The sequence below is a fragment of the Erpetoichthys calabaricus genome, chromosome 15 (assembly GCF_900747795.2).
Source record: "Erpetoichthys calabaricus chromosome 15, fErpCal1.3, whole genome shotgun sequence".
Lineage (NCBI taxonomy): Eukaryota > Metazoa > Chordata > Cladistia > Polypteriformes > Polypteridae > Erpetoichthys > Erpetoichthys calabaricus.
Window position 1 is genome coordinate 79,259,715 of NC_041408.2, and position 24,388 is coordinate 79,284,102.

General features: G+C 42.4%; 1 protein-coding gene across 1 annotated transcript; it reads right to left on the reverse strand.

Moving 5' to 3' along the window:
- Positions 1-273: 273 nt before the first annotated feature.
- On the reverse strand, positions 274-22,827 carry mrpl2 (mitochondrial ribosomal protein L2). The gene is made up of 8 exons (XM_028821097.2): positions 22,697-22,827; positions 21,392-21,503; positions 15,756-15,954; positions 12,399-12,540; positions 12,031-12,146; positions 9,577-9,687; positions 5,687-5,760; positions 274-565 (listed from the first exon to the last, which is right to left on the reverse strand). Exons 2-8 carry the CDS (start codon positions 21,488-21,490, stop codon positions 344-346), a joined length of 963 nt encoding a protein of 320 aa, XP_028676930.1. The 5' UTR covers positions 21,491-21,503; positions 22,697-22,827; the 3' UTR covers positions 274-343.
- Between the last annotated feature and the right edge of the window lie 1,561 nt (positions 22,828-24,388).

Here is a 24,388-nt window from a genome sequence, read left to right on the forward strand (position 1 = left end):
AGAATGAAAACATGCAGCCACTGCGGCCCTCCAGGCCTGGAGTTCGACACCCGTGTTTTAGATCACCACAGATATTCCAGTTGAACTTTTATATAATACACGAGGCAATCAAAAAAATAGGTGATTGCAATAAAATGGTACGTGATAAGGAAATGTGAAGGCGATTTTTGTAACCAGCCAGGCAAACTCTCACTGCCCAGCGTTACCCGTCTAACAGGCCCTGTGGCGGACACAAGGCACGTAGGTGGGAATGCATCAGACTGTAAGGCAGCATTTAAACTCGTTACTTCACTTTATTTTTATTTTGGAAATACAATAACAGCCAAGATGTTCACAAGAGCTCCTAGAGCTTACCGCCGACTGCTGCTATGGAGGGGAGGTTCACGTAACTTTTCATGGGAGGAATCGGTCTGACCTTCCTTCCAGCCCAGCCGCCCTTCCTCTTCCACTTTCCACTCGAGGGTCGGATTCCAAGCCAGCGGTTTCGTCCCGCCTTTCCGATGATGCGCTTGTTGTGATCCACATTTGACACCCTTCCGATTGTGGCCATGCACGTCTCCAGGACCTGCGAGCGAAGCACAAAGTCTGAAATTAAATCATGGATGTTACGTGCGGCACAATCGCGTTTTTACAGGAACGGCGTGGATTGATGCGGAATTTGACCACACAGCTTTTTTTTTTTATGCTAGGTGTAAAAAAAAGAGGCCACCATTGTAAGCCCTCACCACACCTGAGGTTGGATGGGCCGAGGGTACCACAGACAGGTACTGACCCCCCCAACAAACAAGGGCTAGACACACAATAGAAGAACCCGCTGCAGCTATTCTTGTTATTTCTTACCGAGTGTACATCTCCGTCTAGCTGGATGGCCCCGTCACTTGCCCACCTCTCTTTGTCTCGACTTCAGCCCGTACCTCCAACTTTCTTTCACACTCCAGTCTCAATTCTCCCAATGGCCTGAAACAGATTTAGACCCTGGCCGGTGGTCTCTGAAAGTCATGGACAAGATTTGCTCCTGACATGAGAACACCCCCCTTGTCCACCCTTACCCCCCTGCCAGCCAGTCCTCCTGATGATGACCATGAGGTTCAGTGCCTTCAGAAAGTATTCGGACCCTTTCAATGTTTCACTTTTTGTGATGTTACAGCCTTGTACTTAAACCATTTCATGTTTTTTCTGCTTATTAAGCAACGCTCAATACACAGAATGACAAAGTGAAATCAGAATTTTGGAACTGTTGGCTAGTTATGTACGTTAAGTGAAATGTTTGCCTGTATATTAGCGCTTAGTCTATGGAGGCTCTTATAACCCCCACAAGCTGAATTCAATTGGAATATTCAAACTATTTCTTGTCCCTCTGACTGTAGGTTAGTCTCCGTTAGTGAGCTGCCTTGCCAAGAGTAAAGCATGGAGGGCCCACGGTTTTAAACCGGGCCTTAACATGTCCTATAGCAGGGGTAAATCACTAAAATCTAAAGAGGTCCAATTAGAGAAAATTTCTTGAAGCAATGGTCCGGAAAATCATGTTGTCTAACTATTTTCGCTGTCCACTTTCCTTTTTTTGGATAGCGCCATTTGTTCCTTATTTTTCTGTCCCTTTCTCCGTCTCACCCGTCTTTTCTTTTTCCAGCGCAGTCGTCTGTGTCTCTCACTTTCTTCCACCTAGAATCCACAGACTTGATTGGCCGAGTGGTATCACATGAAATGGCTTAACACGCATACAATTGGTCTGTGCATGTCCTCATCCACTAAAACATTACCATAAAGCAGGGGTCCTCAGTCACGGTCCTGGAGGGCCGCAGTGGCTGCAGGTTTTTGCTCCAACCCAACTGCTTAATAAGAAGCCCTTATTGCTCAAGTAACACTTCTGCTTCACTTTAGTTGTCTCGCTCGTTAAGATTTTGAACCCTTATTGCTTATTTTAGTCTTAAACAGCTGCAGTCTTGGTTTTTAATTGCCAATTTTTAATCACCTAATTAGCAATATGGGCGGAGTGGTGGCTCTGAGGCTAAGGATCTGCGCTGGTATCCCGAAGGTTGCCGGTTCAAATCCCCATCACTGCCAAAAGAGATCCTGCTCTGCTGGGCCCTTGAGCAAGGCCCTTAACCTGTAATTGCTCCAGGGGCGCTGTACAATGGCTGACCCTGCGCTCTGACCCCAAGGGGTATGCGAAAACTACCAAATTCCTAATACAAGAAATTGTATAAGGCGAAATAAAAAAAAAAATAAAAAAAATAACATGCAAATGACAAAAGAGAGCAGCATTTCTCCATTTAGCTTGTTACCATTTACACCTGTGTATATTTATCATGCACTATTGGGTTTAATTAAATACTTGGAAGGAAAGTGAAGAGAAAAAAGTGAAGGACTGAGAATTACTCCTCCATTTTAGCCTTCAAATCATTTGGATGAGATTCTTAGAAAGGGGAAGAAAATCTAGGATACGAGAATGAGTGGACATAGCAGAGTTAAAGCACTAACAAGCCAGGAAATTAAATTATTGGCAAGAATTGCTTTCTAATTAAGCCACCGGGTTAGAACAAAAACCTGCAGCCACTGCGGCCCTCCAGGACTGGGATTGAGGACCCCTGCCATGAAGACTACAAAAGCTGCGCTGGCTAAAATAGCAGCGCCCCATCAGGTTTTAAATCATAACCTTCTGTTTTGGCTGTAAGTCTGGGTCCGGACCCGGACCGCCTGTTAGTGACTTCTGTCCTATAACATGACAGTTAATGTGCAGCGGCATACGTTTAGAGCAGTGGTTCCCAAACTCGGTCCTGGGGACCCCCTGGGGCTGCAGCTTCACAATCGGTGATAATTATCGATAACAACTGATCTCATTTAATTAGCTGGTCTTTTTTTTACTCTTCTCTTATTCTGCCTTCAGTAAAACACAACAGTGTGGTTTTTACATTTATAAGACATTTAGAAATATTTCTATTTTTTTTGTAACGCTATAAATGCTTAACTCTTTTGTTGTTTTCCTATTATTTGCCCCTTTCCTGTGTAGTTTGCTCCCTTCATGTTACCCTAATTGTGACACCAGCACAGCAGACACCCAGGATGATGAAAGCTGCGACGACTCCCCCAATTAGTAAATAACCAATTAAATAACCAGAACACCTGGAAAAGCAGAATGAAAATTAGGTTGAAAATACTGTTAATGACTTAAAAAATACACACTCCCCATATAACTGCTTATTACATTTTAATAAAAATCTACCAAACTTACTTTGTAATTTCTACATTGACTCCAAAATACAGAAACTGGGAAATGACAACTCACTTAATTAGGCTAAGAGTCCAATGAAAAACAGAAGTTGGTGGGAACAAAAACCTGCAGCCACAGTGGAACCCCTGGTTTAGAGCGTACTGAAGGCGAAGGAAAGTATCTTTAGGTTTAGGTTTCTTTATTTAGTCATGTTTACACAAGAAAACGTGAAATTTGCCTTCTCAGTTGCATCTAATAACAGGTAACAGACAGAATGAAATAAAACAGACAAATAGAAATAAGAAAGGTTAAGGTAAGGCAGTTAGATAATACATATTTACACCAAAAAAAAAAGGTAACAGGATATATATCAAAACCTTAAACATTATCTCCGATATTTCTTATTGAAAAGTCGTATGGCACTAGGAAGAAAGGAGTTTCTGGAGTGATTTGTGTGGGTTTTCAAAGCGACTGTCCTTCCTGATTTACTGGAGTTTAGTTCTACATGTAATGGATGACTGTCATCAGTTGAGATGATTTCCAGTTTCTTTAGCATTGCCCTCCGACACACACACTGGTCAAATCATCTACATCAGCCCCAATATTAAGTATAGAAACAACTGAGGTTTGACAAGAAAAGCTAAGTTTAGAGAAGATTATTTTGTTACCTTTTATTCTACGTGTGTAACATCCTTTTTTCTTTATTCTTGTGTGGACGGTTTGCTTTAAATCTTCACTAAGCTTTTTGCATTTTTGGACTGAGAGATTTCTTTTGGCACGCGTCTGACCCATACTTGATCCTGCCTTACTCACCAGCAGCTACAGGAGCCTTTTGCTAACTAATTAAATAAACAAAACTGTCATTTCTAATCGTCTTCACAACCTTACTGGTCACAAGTGCTGTACCTTCCAGTAGGGGGTGCTGTGACTTGTGATAACTGAGGGCTGCAGGCAGTCAGTCAGTTTCATCAACAAATTAAAGAAAGTGCACCCCGGTTACATAAAACTCGTAACAGGTTTAGTGACCTCCAAACACAAACGTATCTGAGCACCACGGGCTTCTCACATCTTTATAATTTGAGTTTATCAGCTTAACATTTTCTTGGGAGTCAAACATTACAGTCATTAACAATACATGGACAAGAGTCCATGAAATCCTCTGGTGTCCAATTACCGTATATACTCGCGGACAAGTCGGGACTTGATTTTACCATATAATGTCTGGTATTTTATAATGTCGGCTGTATAAGTCGAATGTGGAAAACTCACACTATTGATCCATGAGATTATGTTAACACCCACCTGAGAGAGTAACCACGGAGCACACGGCCTTTTTATTTCTATGAATTGTGCCTACGTGATCGCACGGTGATACCTGAACTACTCTGAAGCGACGTTCTCACTGTTTTGTGTGTTTTGTATCTCACACCCTCATACACCTTTATCGTAAAAGCATCCCTTATCTAAGATGGAGCATTCGATCAGAAGAAAATATGAAGCTGGTTTTAAATTAAACGTCGTTGAAGTGATGAAAGAAATTGGTAACTGCACTGCAGCAAAATTCGATGTGTCTGAGAAACTGATATGAGATTAGAAAAGGCAAGAAGGTGTAAAAAAATAAATAAATAAATTAAGTGTCGCATTTTTGAACGGGCGTATAATTCGGGGTCTGATTTTATGATCGATTTTTCAGGTTTCAAGACCCGACTTACAAGTGAGTGTCAACGTCACATCCAAAAAATTCTAAGTACATAAAGATAGGAGAAGCCATTGGTGCTCAGATGTAAGTTTTATGGAAGCTGTCTTCTGTTCCTTTAATTTCTAACAAGAAAAGCACCGTAACACCATGAAACTGGACAAGCAGGTTAGAAGTGAGATGGTTGGAAGGATGGAGGCAAAGGTGGGCCGTGGCATCCAGGCATCTCATTCAGACAGGGTAAGCTGACCCACAATCACCTTCGCATATGAAGCCATGTAACAGCACATCACGTTATCCGTTCATAAAGATGGTCTACACGGGTTGTCGCTGGTTTCAGGCCCAAGTCCTATGCTTTGTTGTAAAACAACAACCCTCAACATGTCTAATTTGGGGGGCTGCTGTCTTACAGATGCTAAGTCCAGACTTCAACTCCATCACCCAGTTGTTGTCCATGTGGACTCTGCCAAGTTCTCCCTGCGTTTCTGTAGCTTTCCATCCCAGAGGTGACTTACCGACTTTAAGTTGGGGGTATGCAGTCCAGACTTGGTCCCCAGACTCACCCCGGCACCATGGATCGCACTAACAGGGCTTCAAAATGTCACTCAAACTGTTATGCTCAACTTTAATCATTAAAGCTCTCAATCAAATAATACATATTGACAATTTCACAATAGTTGTAAGTAGCCACCACAGTGCAAATGTTTCTGTCACCTGTGCCCACTTTGCCCAATGCAGGTCATTTGCGGCTGAAACATTCAAAGGCACTCAAGTCTTACCTGAATCTGATGTTTTGAAGGCAGCTGTAAAATTGCTGTTCCGTTTACTTTTCTTAGTAAGATGGCGCAAGTTCCTGTTAACAGAATGCAACAAAAATAATTCAGATTTTGATTCATGATTTGCACCTCTTATTCCCAGCTAGAAGATCAAACGGGTAACTAGGCCCTTGTCATCAGGTTGGGCTACACTTAATACCTACTGCTGCTCTTACTACAGAAAAGGGAAATCATTTTTAAAAATTAGTCTTACATCCCAAACTAGTTTTGTGGTTTACTAAAATTATCGTTCTTCACCCTTATCTAACCTGGAATAAAACCAATGAGAAAAATGAATGAATGAGCCACGACATGATGATATGCGGCAGTATGCTCTGGCATATTTATCTCGACACACACTGCCCGCTGACATCTGCGATGTCCTCGTTACGCATCTGGATCTCTGTCCTCTCTTGTGAAGATGTCTATGCTAGCTAGGGGTGTGCGTTACACCGGGACTGGAAAAGTCCCAAGCAAATTTTAACAGCAGGCGGTACAGCATTTCTGGATTTTTAGTACCAGAAAGTACAGTAAATGTTGACTTTCTTCTCAAAAACTCACCCCACCTTCCCCAGGAAAAAAGTCCATTCTGTTGACAGAACTAAACACTTGGACACAGTCGGAGCTTCACCCTTACTGCTTTAATGCGATCTGAACATTAGGAAGGAACACAACCCCCCCCTTATTGCTTTAACACTATTGGGACTTTACGTAGGACCACCCTGTTACAACAAGATAATTGGGATTTCACAGGGGATACCCCCATTATTGCTTCAGCTCTATCAGGACTTCAAGGGGGATCAGATTCTCAGACCTCATTACTTCACGGCTACCAAGAGGGAAGCAGTGCTTATTGGGAACAAAGAAGGCAAACAATTGTGTGGCACACCAGTGGGGCTGCAAAAAGATGAAGGGGGGGGGGGGGGGGGTGTGACGGTGGGGTTCTGGAATTATCCGTCGTTTTCTTCTGAACCATTTTGGTACTGAGGTCTGAAAGCTCCTATTGATAATAAATAGTACCAATCAAACACTACTACACACTGATCACGTTACAGGCCACGTCACACTGCTGGTGGTCAGTCATAAACTTCGGAGTGAAATTTAAGTTGCGATTCTCAGAGGGATGCAGTTAGTGTCAGAGATCGAGTATTTTGTAAGGCCAAGGCATGCTTTATATATATATATATATATATATATATATTTATATATTTTCATTGCATTCGTAGTCTGAATCACAATCTGATTGTATGGGTGGTTACCTACCAGGTAACGTTTGTGGTTGGTCTGCAAGTCGGCAAACATCCGCCACAGTGCCCTCTTCAGTTGTGAGAAGCAGATCATGGAATGTTGCATAGTTTACTGTCAAATAATGCAAAGAGTACGCAACACGTGATTCACCCTCATTTGGGCTCATCAGGCGTACACACTCTACTGCTCCCCCACTCGGGGATCGAACCAAGGGGAGCAGTAGAGTGTGTATGCAAATAAGGGTGAAACGCGTGTTGTGTACTCTTTGCATTATTTGACAGTAACCTATGCAATATATTTTTTTATATATATATATATATATATATATATAAAAAAAGTCAATTTATGTTGTGTGTGTGTGTATGTATGAGGTGAGACACAAAAATAACCATATTGGTAAAAAAAAAAAAATTATTGATGAATGACAGCATTTTAAACATTGTCACCTTCTCTATGCATCCCTCATGATTTCTACACCACTCCATACGTATCTTTCATTGATTGAAACCGTGCTGGAAGTCTTCTTGCTTGAGGCTATTCAACAGGCTTGCCATTTCTGTCTTCACTTCATCCATTGAAGAAAAATGTGTTCCCTTCAGGTCACTTTTGATTTTTGGGAACAAGTAAAACTCACAGGGAGTTAAATTGGGCAAATAGGGAAGATGATCGAGGACAGGAATGTTTTTGTCAGTCAAAAACTGCTTGACAGAAAAAGCATTGTGCATGGGAGCGTTATCTTGTCTCGCTGTTTTCATCCGATATCACGGCAACTCGTGTTTAGCAGTTGTTGTGCAAATACTGACTGGGCTATTCACAGGATAGACCTTGCCGGTCGGCGGTTTGAGAGGGTGTGTAGAAGGGGATATAGTTCTATGATTCATATCCAGCCAACCTCCAGACGGTTTTCCAGGAAAGCGCCAAGCCCAATCTGATTTTGTGTCTCACCTCACATGTATGTTCCTGCATCACTTCTGAACGGCTGGAGCGATTTTCATGAAACTTGGTACACATTTCACATTGGTCGACTAAAAATACTGTAGGGTGAAATTAACCCTAACCCACCCCCTTCTGGGTAGGGTGGGGGGGTGATCTTGCACTCTTGTATGCATGTTATCATCCAGTTGACACTCGGAATGACCAACAGAGGGTGAACTGGAGGTGAACGCCAGCATTCTTCATGTTTGAACACCACCGCACCCCTCTTGCTTTTGAAATTAATTAGAGTTTTCCAGTTCCGAGCATAAACTGGAAGATAATATACATATAAGACCATAAGACAAGCACATTAGTGAGTCTTCATTGTTTGTTCTTTTTTTATTATATTTTTCTAAAACACTTTATTTTCTTGACCGGTCTGTTATAAAGTGAAGTTGTGTGAAAATGCAGGTCTATATGCTCTACCCAAAAATCTTTTGTTTTTTTTTTTTGTATGTTACTTTACCTCATTTAGTTTGTTGAAATGGCCGAGAAAAATTTTTGTAGTCTCCCGTTTTCATGCACAACACAGAAAAAAAATACTAATTTCTGATTGAACAGGCAACTATGGTGAGAAATGCTGGACCACAGCCAACAATACCAACAATATCCATGAAAAATAACCTGACGTTACTCGTGTCACATAATCCACGTGAAGCCGTCCAGTGTTAGGCTCACGACATCTCAAACACAAGGCGCTTCTATTAAAATATCTACTCTATATCTAAAATCTATATCTATCTATATCTATATATATAAAAAATACTAAGCCTAAAAGTGCAACGATAATATGTGACTTTTTTTTATCACACTTTAAATCAGGCTTACTTTAAAACCTACAAATATATGTTTGGTATCATTCTTTTCAGAATTTATCAAACTTTAATGTGATGTTGTTAGACTTTCAGATTTTTATTCCTGTTTTTAAATTATAAACTAAAAAATACCAAGAACTCACATCCCGCAAGACGAGACTTTGTGCCAAGAGATTTAACCATGCCCGGGGCTGGAAATAAAAGACAAATAGTAGATGACAAAAACAGGCTTTTAAATGTTCGAAGTGTTGCACGAGATGCAGATCACACGGCACAGCAGCAGCAGCTGATCAAGGTAAAAAAAAAAAAAAAAACTTTGTTTCCTAGTGTATCACCATTTAAGAGGGGGTTGCGGAGGAGCAACCGCGTCTCCTTGGGGTGCGTTCAGCCCCCCTCTTCACAACGTGAGCAGCAGAGACACGAAATGGCTGGCGTGTAGCCCAGGTGGGGGGTTTGGTGAGCAAAGCAAGCAGGGGGTAAAGCCCCCTAGTTGTTAAATAAACCACTTTTAGGAAATGTTTCATTTTCGGTCACAAGACCGCATTCAAACTGTAAATCTGCCGCTTGTCATTACATTCACATTTATTCCACCACCTAGCAGTGGTCTTCAAACCAGGTCATGCAAAACAAGAGAACAAACGCCCAGCTCTGTGGCCGGGACAGCTGCTGAAGTACAAGTGCCCTTCTGCCATGTGTGTGCCATCAGGCGGAGGTCTCTCTCTCAGCCCCCCCCCACTCCTACGCATGCCTGGACTGTTTCACGTGTCCGACACGTTCTCGTCTACTACTGAGGTCACATGGTCTGTCCACTCTTACCTGCTGCTCTGACATACTGCCCTCCTTTCCCAGCTTCAATTTCCACGTTGTGCACAAGGGTGCCAATTGGCAGCGCTCCCAGGGGGTACGCATCCCCTTCCTTTGCAGATACTAGAAAAGAAAGATACAAGATTTTGTTTGTGCCTTCATTTGAATGTGTGTGAGCTACCACCATAAAAAGACAAACCAGAACAACCAGACAGATGAATATTTCAGGGCAAGCAGGTTTTATTTTATTATTAAAATATAAAAAAAACAAACGGCACTCTCTGCTGTTCTGAAAATGTGTGCCTCAGCCTTACCATTTAAAACTCAAGAAGGTGTTCCAGTAAACTGACAGACAAATGTGGTCCAGAAACCAGGTCATGTAAAATAAAAGGACAATCGGGCCAGCTGGTCTATGCTTACTCGTGGACCCAGCATGCCAGTTTGATTTGAAATATCACAGCCTGATGGCCAACACATAAAACACCAAAATAAAGAGTGCAAGACCAGACTGTTACACTACTGGTCAAACATTTTAGAACACCTCTGTTTTTCTTCAGATGTAATCAGTTAAATGCAATTAATGACCTAAAAATGGCGAAAAGGTAAGCAGTAAACTGCCAGAGGTTTAAATTCAAAGTTTAGGTTAACAAAAACTGAAAAAAGGAAACCTCAGAATATCACAACTGGGCCTTCATCAGGGGACAACTAATAGGTGATGACCTACAGACGTTCAGCAGGAATTCAAGTAAATGAAGCCTTACAAGTTTAAGCAAACAATTTTTACATGTGTCCCAAATTCTGTTGATTACTTGAAAACCCTCAGTGTGTCTTAAAGGAGAGTTGGAGCAGACGGTGTTACTACACTCTGTGAAGTCCTACTTGGACAATACTCCAGTGATAATGGCAAGAAAACAGCAATGAACAAATGAAATAAGACAGAGCATCTTTACCCTTACAAGTGTAGGCCTTCCATTTAGAGAAACTGCATGAAAAAGTGTCAGTAAGTCCAGCGGTGTCCTACGCAATCCAAAGGCAATTGGAAACTGGAAGAAACTCTGATATGACGAGATCTGGCAGAGCCAAAGTCATTAACCAATCAAAAGACAAGTTTCTGAGGGTCACCAGCTGGTGTGATCGCAGACGCCTCACAGCACAACAGCTTAACAGTGCAGGTCGACAAAAGCCAAGTGTCAGATTGTACTGTGGAGACGAGACTTTGTGCTGAAGGTTTGACAGGACAAGTGGCAGGTAGAAAGCCATTCCCTAAAGGACAACATGAGGCCTTGAGATACCAGCTGTGGTCTACTGCAGACTGGAAGAAAGTCTTATGGAGCAATGAATTCAAATTTGAAATCTTCAGTTCATCATGCATGGTGTTTGTATGCCATCGATTTGGTGAAAGGATGATTCCTCAGTGTGTGACACAAACTATCAAACAGGGGGGAGGAAGCGTGATGGTCTGGGGTTCTTCTGCTGGAGGCAGAGTTGGTGACTTGCATAGAGAGCGACTGGCATTCTGAATTACAAGGGTTACTTACCACAGCATTTTGCAGTACCTTCTGGTCTGCATCTAGTAGGTCTGGGGTTCATCCTAAAACAAGACAATGACCCAAAACACACTTCCAGGCTATGTCAGAACTAGACATTAGCAATAGAATACCTGAAGACTGGCCTGGGCCACCTTAAATTCCCTCACACCTCCTCATCATCGTCTTTGTTTTACAAATGTAGCGATCAGCGCAAGCAGCCTGCTATCCCATCTTCCACAGTCACAGCTGAAGTTCTCCCAGCTCAAGTGTGTTTATCTGGGTGTGAGGTGCCTGGAGTTGTAGAGGGCGAGTAATATATCGCTATTTGGAATACATACATTTCATGTGTTGTGTGACTACAACAATCAGGGTAAATGTTGGATGACAGGAAATGCGAGGCAAGAAATGCTGAACACATAACTAAAACAAACTTTTTCCATATTATAGTAATACATTAACATTTGCACAGATCACTGTAGAAACGGAACACACATGAAATGTTTATTCTAAATAACGATATACTGTATTACTTACCCTCTACAACTCCAGGCACCTCACACCCAGATAAAGAGACTTGAGCTGGGAGAACTTCATCTGCGTCGGTGGAGGACGGGATAGCAGGCCGCTTGTGCTGATCGACACATTTACAACACAAAGATGCTGATGAGGAGGTGCGAAGGAATTTAAGGTGGCCTGGCAGTACAACTTTTTTTCGTAGGTTTAGGGATTCTACTGTTAAATTGCATTCATTTCCATAAAAACTGAAAGAACTGTGGTGTTCTAAAACTTCTGACCGGTAGTGTTACCCTATCAAAGGATTCCTGGACATAAAATCAGCAGCCCACATGAACAGAATGACCATAAAGTGATAGGCAGATCCTGTTAACACTTTGTTCTTTCAAGAGGTGTTCACTGCAATTGGACTTATTCCTCCTACCTGCCATTCTACTGATGACCCCCGATGTTTTCACAACATCTCCAGCTTTCATGTTTTCTGTTGCAATAATCCATCTTTTTCTTTTTCCTCCAGCCACTAAGGCGATATCTGCAGATCTGTAGAACAACACAAGTTTTGATTTACCAAACATTCACAGTGCCTTGAGGTCACACACTAAGGCAATCAATCACTGGTTAGGAAAAATGGACCCTATGCTGCATCACCGGCCCACTCCTCCATACCTCCTTGATAGCAGGACTCAAATCAAAAGGAAACAGAACTGAAATACCTTTGTCTAAAGTAACATCTTAGATAGAAGAAGGGGGACTGTCAGATTCTTCATCCCCGCATACAGAAGCCGTTCTTACCTGCAGGGATCATAGCGCACTTCCACAACTTTCTCTTCAAATGGCTCATTTTCTTTTTCAGGTTCGTAGCGTAAACGTTGAAAATCCACCATTCGATAAAGCTGCTTGTGGCCCCCGCCAATGCCATGTGTCCTTATTCTTCCTAAGAAGTAAGTTCAAAGATTAAAGACTGCCGTGAACAACCGAGTCTTCTACTAAATATCTTTTTTTAATATTGCCATTATAAAAATCATTCTTTACACTGTACAAAAAGAAAAACAAAAATGTCAATACCGAAAGGACAAAGGCCAACAGCTTAAATAAAACCATTGTTGTCCTCAAAAAAAAAAAAAAAAAATCAAGAAAATGTCTTGAGAAGTTTTTGAGGTGAAGTCATTTTTGTTTGGATGCATTTTTACTTCCATTTTATTTTGAAAACTGTACATTCATTTTATTACTGGCACCACTATATAGTGCCTTTGCCTTGTGTGTTCGCAAGACTGCTGGAAGGCAGGACGACTGGAGGTGTGCGACGACATCATCACTGCAATGGGAGATTAGACAGATATGACAGGCACTATATAATAGATGTGAAAGGCACTATATAATAGATAGATGTGAAAGGGACTATATGAGATAGACAGATACAGTAGATAGATAGATATGAAAGACACTATATAATGGATAGACAGACAGACAGAACTTTATTTGTCCCCAGGGTTAAAGGTCAGCTCCGCACATTTCCAGACTATCTCTTAAAAATCCTGGTGTGTTGTCCCAGTGCCGACTCTCCTCTCCTCTACAGCCCCTTAAATAGTCTGCTAGTGCTACAATGCTAACTTCCCCCTATTAACAGGCACTCAGCTCTACGTGGCCGCTAGTCCACAAATAAAGAACCTTTGATGTGCCCCTGAATTGCCCTGCAACTGACCTTAATTAAGCAGCGGTATTTACAAAAAAAAAAAAAAACTGAATCTGCTCTAAAACAGCAACAGATACATGTCAGCTAAGACTCGTTTTATCAACAGATCACATTTATTAAAAAAATCTGTTTTTGAGTTGATGATCAGACACAGACTGGCATGATGCTGCAATGGTGGGCCTTGCACTAAGGAGACCAGGATTCACACACCAGGTCCTCCCTGTGTAAGTCTGATTTCTCACCATGTCGGCATGGGTTTCCTCCCAAAGTCCAAAGACATGCAGGTTATGTGGACTGGTGATGCTAAATCAGCCCCTGATGTGTATGTGTGTTTTCACTCTGTGATGGACTGGTGTCCTGTCCAGGTATTATTGTTCCTGCCTGCCACCCTGTGCTTGCTGGGATAGGATCTAGCACTCCCAGGACAAAGCAGGTTTAGAAAATGAATGGACAGGTGGGTCAAACACAAGAAAGAGAAAGGAAATTAATGAAATTCCAGTGTTCTCTCTTCATTATCAAGAATTCTAGTCAAAGGCAAAGCGAAAATGATAGTACAAATACAAGAAGCAGTCAGTTTTAAGCACACATGATTTAATGTAGCAGTGTGTGTGATTTGTGTGATGTAAACATCTGCCCAATTTAAGTTTAAACATGAATCATTGCTGCCACTGCTATAGTACTCTTTATATTAACATTCCAACGACAACGTGCTTTACACAAACTGTGTTCTCCAGTTACTTGTGAGCCATTTGGACTCGCAGATGCCATCTGCTGGCAGAAAGCTGGAGCAGTCAAAGCAGGTTAAGCTGAAGCTTCACAACACACAAACTGGTGAGGCCTCATCTGGAGGTCTATGTGCAGTTTGGGTCTCCAGGCTGCTAAAAGGACACAACAGAGCTAGAAAAGGTCCAGAGGACAGCAACTGGGCCGATTCCAGGGCTACAGGGGATGAATTATGAGGAAAGATTTAAAAGGACTGGCAAGCTTTGTTGGGCTGAATGGCCTGTTCTCATCTACATTATTCTCATGTTCTAAAATATATTGCTATAACCAAAAACAAAAAGGATCAGTAAAAATCTGACAATCAAAAAAAACAGTGGGATCCTGCTCAGTGCAGACATCTACTTATATATATATATATATATATAAAATCCTAAGCCTAAAAGTGCAATGATTTTATGTGACTTTTATGTCACCGATTCTGTTCATAACTTTTATGGACAGAATTTCTAGGCGCAGCCAGGGCGTTGAGGGGGTCCGGTTTGGTGGTCTCAGGATTGGGTCACTGCTTTTTGCAGATGATGTTGTCCTGTTTGCTTCATCAGGCCGTGATCTTCAGCTCTCTCTGGATCGGTTCGCAGCCGAGTGTGAAGCGGCTGGGATGAGAATCATCACCTCCAAATCCGAGACCATGGTCCTCAGCCGGAAAAGGGTGGAGTGCCCTCTCAGGGTTGGTAGCGAGATCCTGCCCCAAGTGGAGGAGTTCAAGTATCTCGGGGTCTTGTTCACGAGTGAGGAAAGAATGGAGCGTGAGATCGACAGGCGGATCGGTGTGGCATCCGCAGTAATGCGGGCGCTGCATCGGTCTGTCGTGGTGAAAAAGGAGCTGAGCCGTAAGGCAAAGCTCTCAATTTACCAGTCGATCTATGTTCCTACCCTCACCTATGGTCATGAGCTGTGGGTAGTGACCGAAAGAACGAGATCACGAATACAAGCGGCTGAAATGAGTTTCCTCCGCAGGGTGTCTGGGCTTTCCCTTAAAGATAGGGTGAGAAGCTCAGTCATCCGGGAGGGGCTCAGAGTAGAGCCGCTGCTCCTCCGCATCGAGAGGAGTCAGATGAGGTGGCTCGGGCATCTGATCAGGATGCCTCCTGGACGCCTCCCTGGTGAGGTGTTCTGGGCACGTCCAACCGGGAGGAGGCCCCGGGGAAGACCCAGGACACGCTGGAGGGACTATGTCTCTCGACTGGCCTGGGAACGCCTTGGGATTCTCCCGGAAGAGCTAGAAGAAGTGGCCGGGGAGAGGGAAGTCTGGGCATCTCTGCTCAAGCTGCTGCCCCCGCGACCCGACCTCGGATAAGCGGGAGACAATGGATGGATGGACTTTTATGTCACGTTTTTGTCATGCTTTAAATCAGGCTTATTTTAAAGCCTACATATATATGTTTGGTATCATTCTTTTCATAATTTATCAAACTTTAATGTGATGTTGTTAGATTTTCTGGTTCTTATTCCATTTTTAAATTATAAACTAAAAAATATCAACAACTCGTGTCCCACGAGACGAGACTTTGTGCCAAGAGATTTACCCATGCCCAGGGCCGGAAATAAAAGACAAAGGAGTAGGACAAAATCTCTTCTTTGAACATTTTCTGAATATGGAGTTTCTAATGTTGTTTATGTCATTTTTTCCATTCCTTTCCAGAGGATACAAAAAACAAAAAGCTACAGCTGACCTGTGTGGTCTCTGCCTCCCGTCTTCTTTCTACCAATGGGCCGAATCGTGTATTTTGTTCTTTCCTTCCAGTGGGGATTGTTCTGGCAGAGTACAGTAGAAGTCTGGAGTCCCCTCAGCGGAGAGGTGAACAGCTGCAAAGGTGTCCAGGGTGAGTAACCAGCAAGAGACGTCTGGTGTGGTGCGGTCGATCTGAGGGCCTGTGAACAGGACGTGACACCCATAGTCAAATATAAATTACACACATCTGACTTATTCATCATCAGAATGACACTCAGGATTTTGTAAGGTTAATTAGCAATATCTAGTACTTCTCTACTTTGCTTATTTTTTTCCCTCAATGTCAAGCACTATACAATTTAAAACAACATGGCCTGTACTGCTTCTCAGTAAGTTACTCAGAAAATGGACTGACGTTGGCAAATTAGGGTGCCTGTAATACTTTTTATTACCATAATTCTAAAGGATTAGGGCATTTCTTTAACTTTCATCCTAATGTTATCAAGATTGTGTGACCAAAGTAATCCTGTAGACCAAGACATTCCCTTTACTTAGTCTAAATAAGAATTATTAACGCATAACTCACAGTACCCAGCACAACAGTAGGGTAGCATACCAGCATCTAAACACAAAAGAAAATCTCAAATACACATTGCAATATAATTTACTTTGTACAGGGTGAGCCAAAATGAAGTACCACATTTCTCAAGGTCATTGCGCGAGGTACAGGCAGCCAAGTGGGTTGGGGTGGGGGGTCCTTTAATAGGCAATCCTTTGTAGTTTTCAGTTGGCAGCATGCCTTGGTCCGGTGCACACTGCTTTCGCTTTTGAGGCGTTCTTCAAAAACAACGAATTCATCATCACTACGCAACAGATGGGGACAAAACTGAACAGAAAATCTTCAGACTATCCTCGGACTGTATGAACGCCTGAAAACATTCAAGCTGTAAGGACATCAATTCTTCAGTCTCCTAGACGTTCAGAGCACAAACCTGCTTCTGCCTTAGGTATTTCTAACACGTCTTTGAGGAGGATTTTGCATAAGGACCTTAATTTCCATCCATACAAAATGATGGCAGTGCAGGAACTCGCTGAGAGAGACTGGGAGAGCTGTAGAGAGTTGTGTGCCAACATTCTGCAAACCGTTCATCGAGATGCCATCGTCATGTGCTGCGATGAGGCACATTTCCATTTGAATAGTTGCGTAAATAAGCAAAACTTTCACTTTTGGGCTGAAATCAACCCTCGCCGACTTCATCAGAGACCCCTGCACAGTGAGCGGGTTACAGTTTGGTGTGCCGTTGCACAATTTGGCATTGTAGGCCCTTACACCCCCCTCCTCGGAAAAAGTAACGGTCACCGTCCCTTCAGAACTTTACATTGAAATGCTAGAGAACTTTTTGCAGTCCCAACTTGAAGAAATGGATGTGGTGGATGCCTGGTTTAAACAAGATGGAGCAACAGCTCATACGGCGTGGAGATCCATGCAAGTTTCCGGGGAAGCTGATCTCCCTGCACGGCGATGTCGGGTGGTCTTCACGTTCGGCTGATCACACACTATGCAATTTCTTCTTGTGGGACCTCAAAACCCTCAAGGACGCTACTTGCCACAAAATCATCGCTATTCCCCTTGAAATGGCCGAACGAGTCATGCGAGTGTTCAGAAATCATCTCAAAAAGCGTATCGCTAATGATGGCCACCACCTTGAAGACATCATTTTTAAAACAGTGAACAAAATCAATTTTGTATACCCTTACTTGAGTAATGAAATTTATTTTATCTTGTAGCATTTTTGTAGAATAAACGTTTGAAATGTGGTACTTCTTTTTGGCTCACCCTGTATATGACATCAGAAGAGGGCACTTAGAAATTTAAATAGTGCAAGAGTAAATATGAATTCTAGAATATAACAGAATATATATAAAATGGTGAGGCCTGCCCATCTGTCAGACGACTGCTTGTAAAATACTGGAACTAGAACCCTGATCTTGATTGGAAGTTTAAGATATCGTGTTATGCCAAGGTAAAAAATATTGAGGTAGCAACAACCTCTGCAAACCTGTCCTGTGCACAGGAGTTTCTTACATTAAAGTGATCGGCAAACAAAGTGACATGGTGGAAGGAAAAAACAAACTGGCGACATCTGCTGAGTATCCAACACATTGCAAAGGCAGATGACGTCTTGAAGAACTCCATAATAGGAAGAGGAAGAAGAAGTACGCCGCTATCTGCTGAGTGTCAAGTGCAGGAACAACAAAGGTGGAGAAATGCATGCAACAGGAAGCCCACGTGTAACTACTGGGACTAAAACCTTGATCTTGGTCTTGATCAAAAGCGTAAAGCCTGATACATACTGGAAAACCAGAAAGTATCAGGTAGTGGCAACCTTGTCAAACTCACCTGCAGTCATGGATTTATTATAGCAAAGTGATCTGCAAATGAAGTGACATGAAAGAAAGAAAAAGACAACTAGTGACATCTGCTGAGCGTTAAGGAAATTGCAGAGAATAATAACGTGATGAAGAACACCATCATAGGAGGAAGGAGGAGAGGATTAGTGCCATCTGATGAGCATCAACTGTAAGAAATGGGATGCAAAATAACAAAGAAGGAGACATACATGTGACCGGAAGGCCCCATATTTCACTAGTAGGTTTTAAATATTGCATTTCAAATTGACAGCTGCCTACAAAAATAATGGAGGCTGACTGGTCTATAAATGGACACTAGAGGGACTCACTGAGTCATTACCAAGGAGTAATTCACTACAAAAAAAAAACAAGAAGTGCAAAACTACAGTGGTGTGAAAAACTATTTGCCCCCTTCCTGATTTCTTATTCTTTTGCATGTTTGTCACACAAAATGTTTCTGATCATCAAACACATTTAACCATTAGTCAAATATAACACAAGTAAACACAAAATGCAGTTTGTAAATGGTGGTTTTTATTATTTAGGGAGAAAAAAAAATCCAAACCTACATGGCCCTGTGTGAAAAAGTAATTGCCCCCTGAACCTAATAACTGGTTGGGCCACCCTTAGCAGCAATAACTGCAATCAAGCGTTTGCGATAACTTGCAATGAGTCTTTTACAGTGCTCTGGAGGAATTTTGGCCAACTCATCTTTGCAAAATTGTTGTAATTCAGCTTTATTTGAGGGTTTGCTAGCATGAACCGCCTTTTTAAGGTCATGCCATAGCATCTCAATTGGATTCAGGTCAGGACTTTGACTAGGCCACTCCAAAGTCTTCATTTTGTTTTTCTTCAGCCATTCAGAGGTGGATTTGCTGGTGTGTTTTGGGTCATTGTCCTGTTGCAGCACCCAAGATCGCTTCAGCTTGAGTTGACGAACAGATGGCCGGACATTCTCCTTCAGGATTTTTTGGTAGACAGTAGAATTCATGGTTCCATCTATCACAGTAAGCCTTCCAGGTCCTGAAGCAGCAAAACAACCCCAGACCACACTACCACCACCATATTTTACTGTTGGTATGATGTTCTTTTTCTGAAATGCTGTGTTCCTTTTACGCCAGATGTAACTGGACATTTGCCTTCCAAAAAGTTCAACTTTTGTCTCATCAGTCCACAAGGTATTTTCCCAAAAATCTTGGCAATCATTGAGATGTTTCTTAGCAAAATTGAGACGAGCCCTAATGTTCTTTTTGCTTAACAGTGGTTTGCGTCTTGGAAATCTGCCATGCAGGCCGTTTTTGCCCAGTCTCTTTCTTATGGTGGAGTCGTGAACACTGACCTTAATTGAGGCAAGTGAGGCCTGCAGTTCTTTAGACGTTGTCCTGGGGTCTTTTGTGACCTCTCGGATGAGTCGTCTCTGCGCTCTTGGGGTAATTTTGGTCGGCCAGCCACTCCTGGGAAGGTTCACCACTGTTCCATGTTTTTGCCATTTGTGGATAATGGCTCTCACTGTGGTTCGCTGGAGTCCCAAAGCTTTAGAAATGGCTGTATAACCTTTACCAGACTGATAGATCTCAATTACTTCTGTTCTCATTTGTTCCTGAATTTCTTTGGATCTTGGCATGATGTCTAGCTTTTGAGGTGCTTTTGGTCTACTTCTCTGTGTCAGGCAGCTCCTATTTAAGTGATTTCTTGATTGAAACAGGTGTGGCAGTAATCAGGCCTGGGGGTGGCTACGGAAATTGAACTCAGGTGTGATACACCACAGTTAGGTTATTTTTTAACAAGGGGGGCAATTACTTTTTCACACAGGGCCATGTAGGTTTGGATTTTTTTTCTCCCTAAATAATAAAAACCATCATTTAAAAACTGCATTTTGTGTTTACTTGTGTTATATTTGACTAATGGTTAAATGTGTTTGATGATCAGAAACATTTTGTGTGACAAACATGCAAAAGAATAAGAAATCAGGAAGGGGGCAAATAGTTTTTCACACCACTGTAGATAGCATGCAAAGTTAATATTTAGAGGAGGCTTTCTGGGATGAAAGAAAAACATGCCTTAAAATAACCAGAGAAAGAAAATGTCTTCCAAATACGCAACTATGACCGTGTCTTTATAATTGAATAACATTACGCTGTTCTCTTTCGCTCAAGTAAGCAGGTGCTTTCTGACTTGGAGGTCCTAAGTTTGCAGCCAGCCTCTCCTTGTCAGGATGGGAAAGAGAAAGATGGGAGGGTCCCGTGCAGTTACCCGCTGGTTACAAAGGTGGACGAAGAACAAGTGAGCATGCAGGACAAGCAGAGAACACTGGACAAAACAAGGTCAGGAAATAAATGAGCCAACGTAATTATGACAAGCTACTGCATTCACGGGGCCCAGAATGAGAAAAGATTAGGGAGCAGGGCAAAGATAGTAGAGCGTTCACTGAAATCATTTAATGTGAATTACTAAGGAAAATGGCCAACGAGGCAACTGAAGGACGTATGTCAAATCTACTAATGGAGTCTAACCATCACTTAACTGAACTGAAATGTTTGCCGTTTTTATACTAGACTAGCCATCCCCCACAGCTCACCCTGCATAGTAGTGAAACAGGACAGTGAGGAGGGTCCTGCCCGGCTCCCCACTCCTGACATCACGCTTCCCCCTCCCCTCGGCCCGCAGCCTTTGTCTCTGATTAGCGTGAATGTATTGGTCCAACAAGTGAACTATGATTCTTAACGCGATGAGAGAAGTCGCAAAATCATCTGGAATATTTAAGCAAATTTTACAAAAATACCCAGTCTAAATCTTGAAGTAGTTCTCTCGTTCTCTAGCTAAGCAGATGCAAGATACGCCCCGAGGCTGGCGCGTGAGTGAGGAGGGCCCTGCCTCCCTCCCCTCAGCCCTCTGCATGTCTCTCGGATTCGCACAAATAAATTGGTACCGTAAGCGAACTGTGATACTTAGCGTGATGAGAGAAGTCACAATATCAACCGGAATGTTCAAGCAAAATTTTAGAAAAAAAAAAACGATCTAAATCTGCTAAGTTGTTCTCTCGTGAAAAGCTGACAGACAGACACTGGATTTTATATATATATAGAAAGAGAGAGATAGCAAAAATGAAGACAAAACATAATTACAGTAGAGCGCCATGCAGGAGTCCTAATCAAAAACAACTTTCAGGACACCACAAATTCAGCAGCTTGTGAGTTTCCTAAGCTGTACGTAACCACTACTTACCTGAGAAAACACGGCCAGGGTGTGGCACCGGCCTCTTATACCTGAAGAAATGTTCATAGACAAGCACCCAAGAGCCTGTGTGAGGGCTGCCACTGCCATGATGAGGTGCCCACTGCAAAGAAAGCAAATCACACATCAAGAAGAAAGTAGCAACATGGCTTAATTCTGCCACAACAGCAACAGCTTGTTAACATTACGTGGAACTTATGGAGTAAATGCGCTAAGCACAAAGCACTTACACACACAGCTGTGGAGTCGGTAGATAAATCCTTCGACTCCGACTCCTCTGTATTTAATATGCTAATGTATTTTCCATGTTGATTGAAGGAAGGCAACATACATGTCATTTAACCACAGAACTACTGACTAGGAAGCTGACTCTCTACCGTATTGGCCAGTTTAAACAAAAGATAAGAACCCCTGAACACACATCTGGCCATAGTACACACCTCCACCTCTATCATTACACTTGTTTACTTCAAATTAACTTGTTAAACACATTCTATCTGAAATAAAATGAAAACACTTTTTGTAATGTGCCATAATCCAGATTACAATATGTGAATGTCAGGTTACTGTATAATAGCTCAGCTGAACTTCACACTAGTATTAACACAACTATGCACTGGGCTTTACTCTTACATCAGAGAAGTACTTAAATATGACTATTGTTTGTGAAATGGGACATTTGAACTTGCTGTATTTTTTTTTTCATTACAATTTAAATTTATTACGTGTCGGTACATTTTTAAGAACATGAACTCCTAGGCCGAGTGGCTTTTCCAAACTTGGGGCTCCGAGGGTGAGTGCGCCTTTCAGGGTCCCATCTTCAGCTGCTTTCTATCTCCTTACACCCAATGCTATCCTATGAAGGCCTGGTCTTGTCTACCCTGCGCTGTCACACCCGACGAACGTTTGGGCTGACCAGTGGCTGCCACTTGTCCCGTCCAGTTTCCTTACTGCTTTGCTCCAGTTGTGAGGAGAAGCTCGCAGCCCTCTAGACCTACTCAGAAAAAGGACATAACTAGAATAATTAATATGTTTAACCAAGTTCTGTGTCAGAAAGAAACTGTAAAACGTATTTGATTACAAAATAAATCCGCAATGAATACATTTGATTAGGATATTCAGTGTACAACAGTATTTAGTTTTACTACGCGAGAAAAAAATACCTTCAGGAAACCGTCCCCAGTTGAAACTTCCTTAGTGCATTCTGAATCTCGAATTAGCGGTGGAATAAGTCGTTGTGAGTGCAACTATATGTTTAAAAGGTGCGTTTTTGATATAAGGACGAGCCTCACTTACCCCGTGTCCGTAGGTCACACTTGCATCTTCGCAGCGGTAGAGTCGCGTGGTGATGACGTAAAATGTCGTCGCGAAGCTGCTCGTCGCGTCCACCAATGAGAAAAACGCTGTAGAAGAACGGCTTGCAAATGCCAACTTATTATTAGCTGTCAAGTTTCTCGAATGACACGGAGGACTACGGTACCTGCAACACACGAAAAGATAGCATTCACTTTTACAAGAGTCCGGCTGCAGCCACGCTGATTTTCGTCGACTTCCACAGGCGGAGAAGGACTGGGACAGAACATGCCGTTTGGGACAGGAAGAAAGCAGACACGCAGCGGCCTGGAAACGAAGTCCACGGCTACAGTACAACGCGACGGTTCTATTCAATAAGGGCGCGCACAAAAAGGCGACCTCAATTGGGCGCGGAGAATAAAGGCGAGCTTCAAAAGGATGACCTTCGGAGCGAATTAAATTAATTGTCCTTGTGTGGTAATGTGCCTTACTGGCATTACCTATAAGTAAATAAAATTTGTCAAGTGTCCGCTGCAGTGTTGAGAGGCATTTGTTTGGGGAAAAAATCAAAGTATAAAGAAAGGAAACTTGCCTTTTCCTTTTCTATAGAATGCAGATGGACATCTTCACTGACCTTATTAGCGCCTTTTGGAGAGTGTCGCGGTAGGTCTCGTGCAGTATGGAGAGACAGCCTTGCCATTAACCGGCCGGGATGGCATTAACGGTTTTCCACTCTTGCGTGTGCCTCCTGCGACCCCATAACTCTAAAAGTGTAAAAGAAAGGGTAAAGCGTCATAATATTAGTTAACCGCGGTTTAGAAAAGGGATCCCATGTGTGAAGTTGTCTGGGCAGTAGCTCAGGGGAAGGACGTAAAAAGTTAAAAGTGCTTACTGTAACTTAAGGCAGAAGGGCAGTTGCGTCTCAAAAGCCGGCACAGCTATGCGCGCGCGCCGGCTGCTCGATTTAATATTGCATTTTTGCAGGGCAAGAGACGCCACTTCTCGCCGACGAGTTCTCGTCATCGCGCGGTTGTAGAGGGATGACAATGGACAGTTTAATTGGTCGGTACAAGGGCACCAATTATAAAAGGAACGCATTGCCCCAGAGCATGGTGCTTTTTTGATTAGACCCTCTAAGAGAAAGGTACTCGGTAGGACAGTTCGGATTTACCAGACATGACGGCGTGTGCATTGTTTTTGTAAAAATATCTCTGGAATTCTTTTTGGTGGAGGTATTTATTTGGGTTATGGGTTATGGTGCACTGTTTATTTTTGTATATAGTCACAATTTTTGAACATCATTTATTTACTGTTTTTGTGTGTCTTTTGCGGTATTGAACTGTGTTTTAATATATAAATTCCGCAGGACATTATTTTTGTTAAGTGCACCTGTAAATAAAATAAAACTTCACTTTATTTTTAAAAACCCAACCCTTTTTGTGTCCGTGTCTCCCTGTCATCCATTATCATCCTGGTCACGCTCGGTCCCATTTACTAGACATCCAGAGTGTAGACTGGTGATTTGATTCCCACTACACGGGGTGTCACACCTTGATTATGCTAATAGACCGCATCTCGAATATCTACGTGGCATTGCACATAATCTACAGCTTCAAGTGTAACTTGCTTTCACCTTTTTATACATTCAGTCATTGCCTTTATGTAATAAATTTTCTGTAATAATTTTGTTGCGTT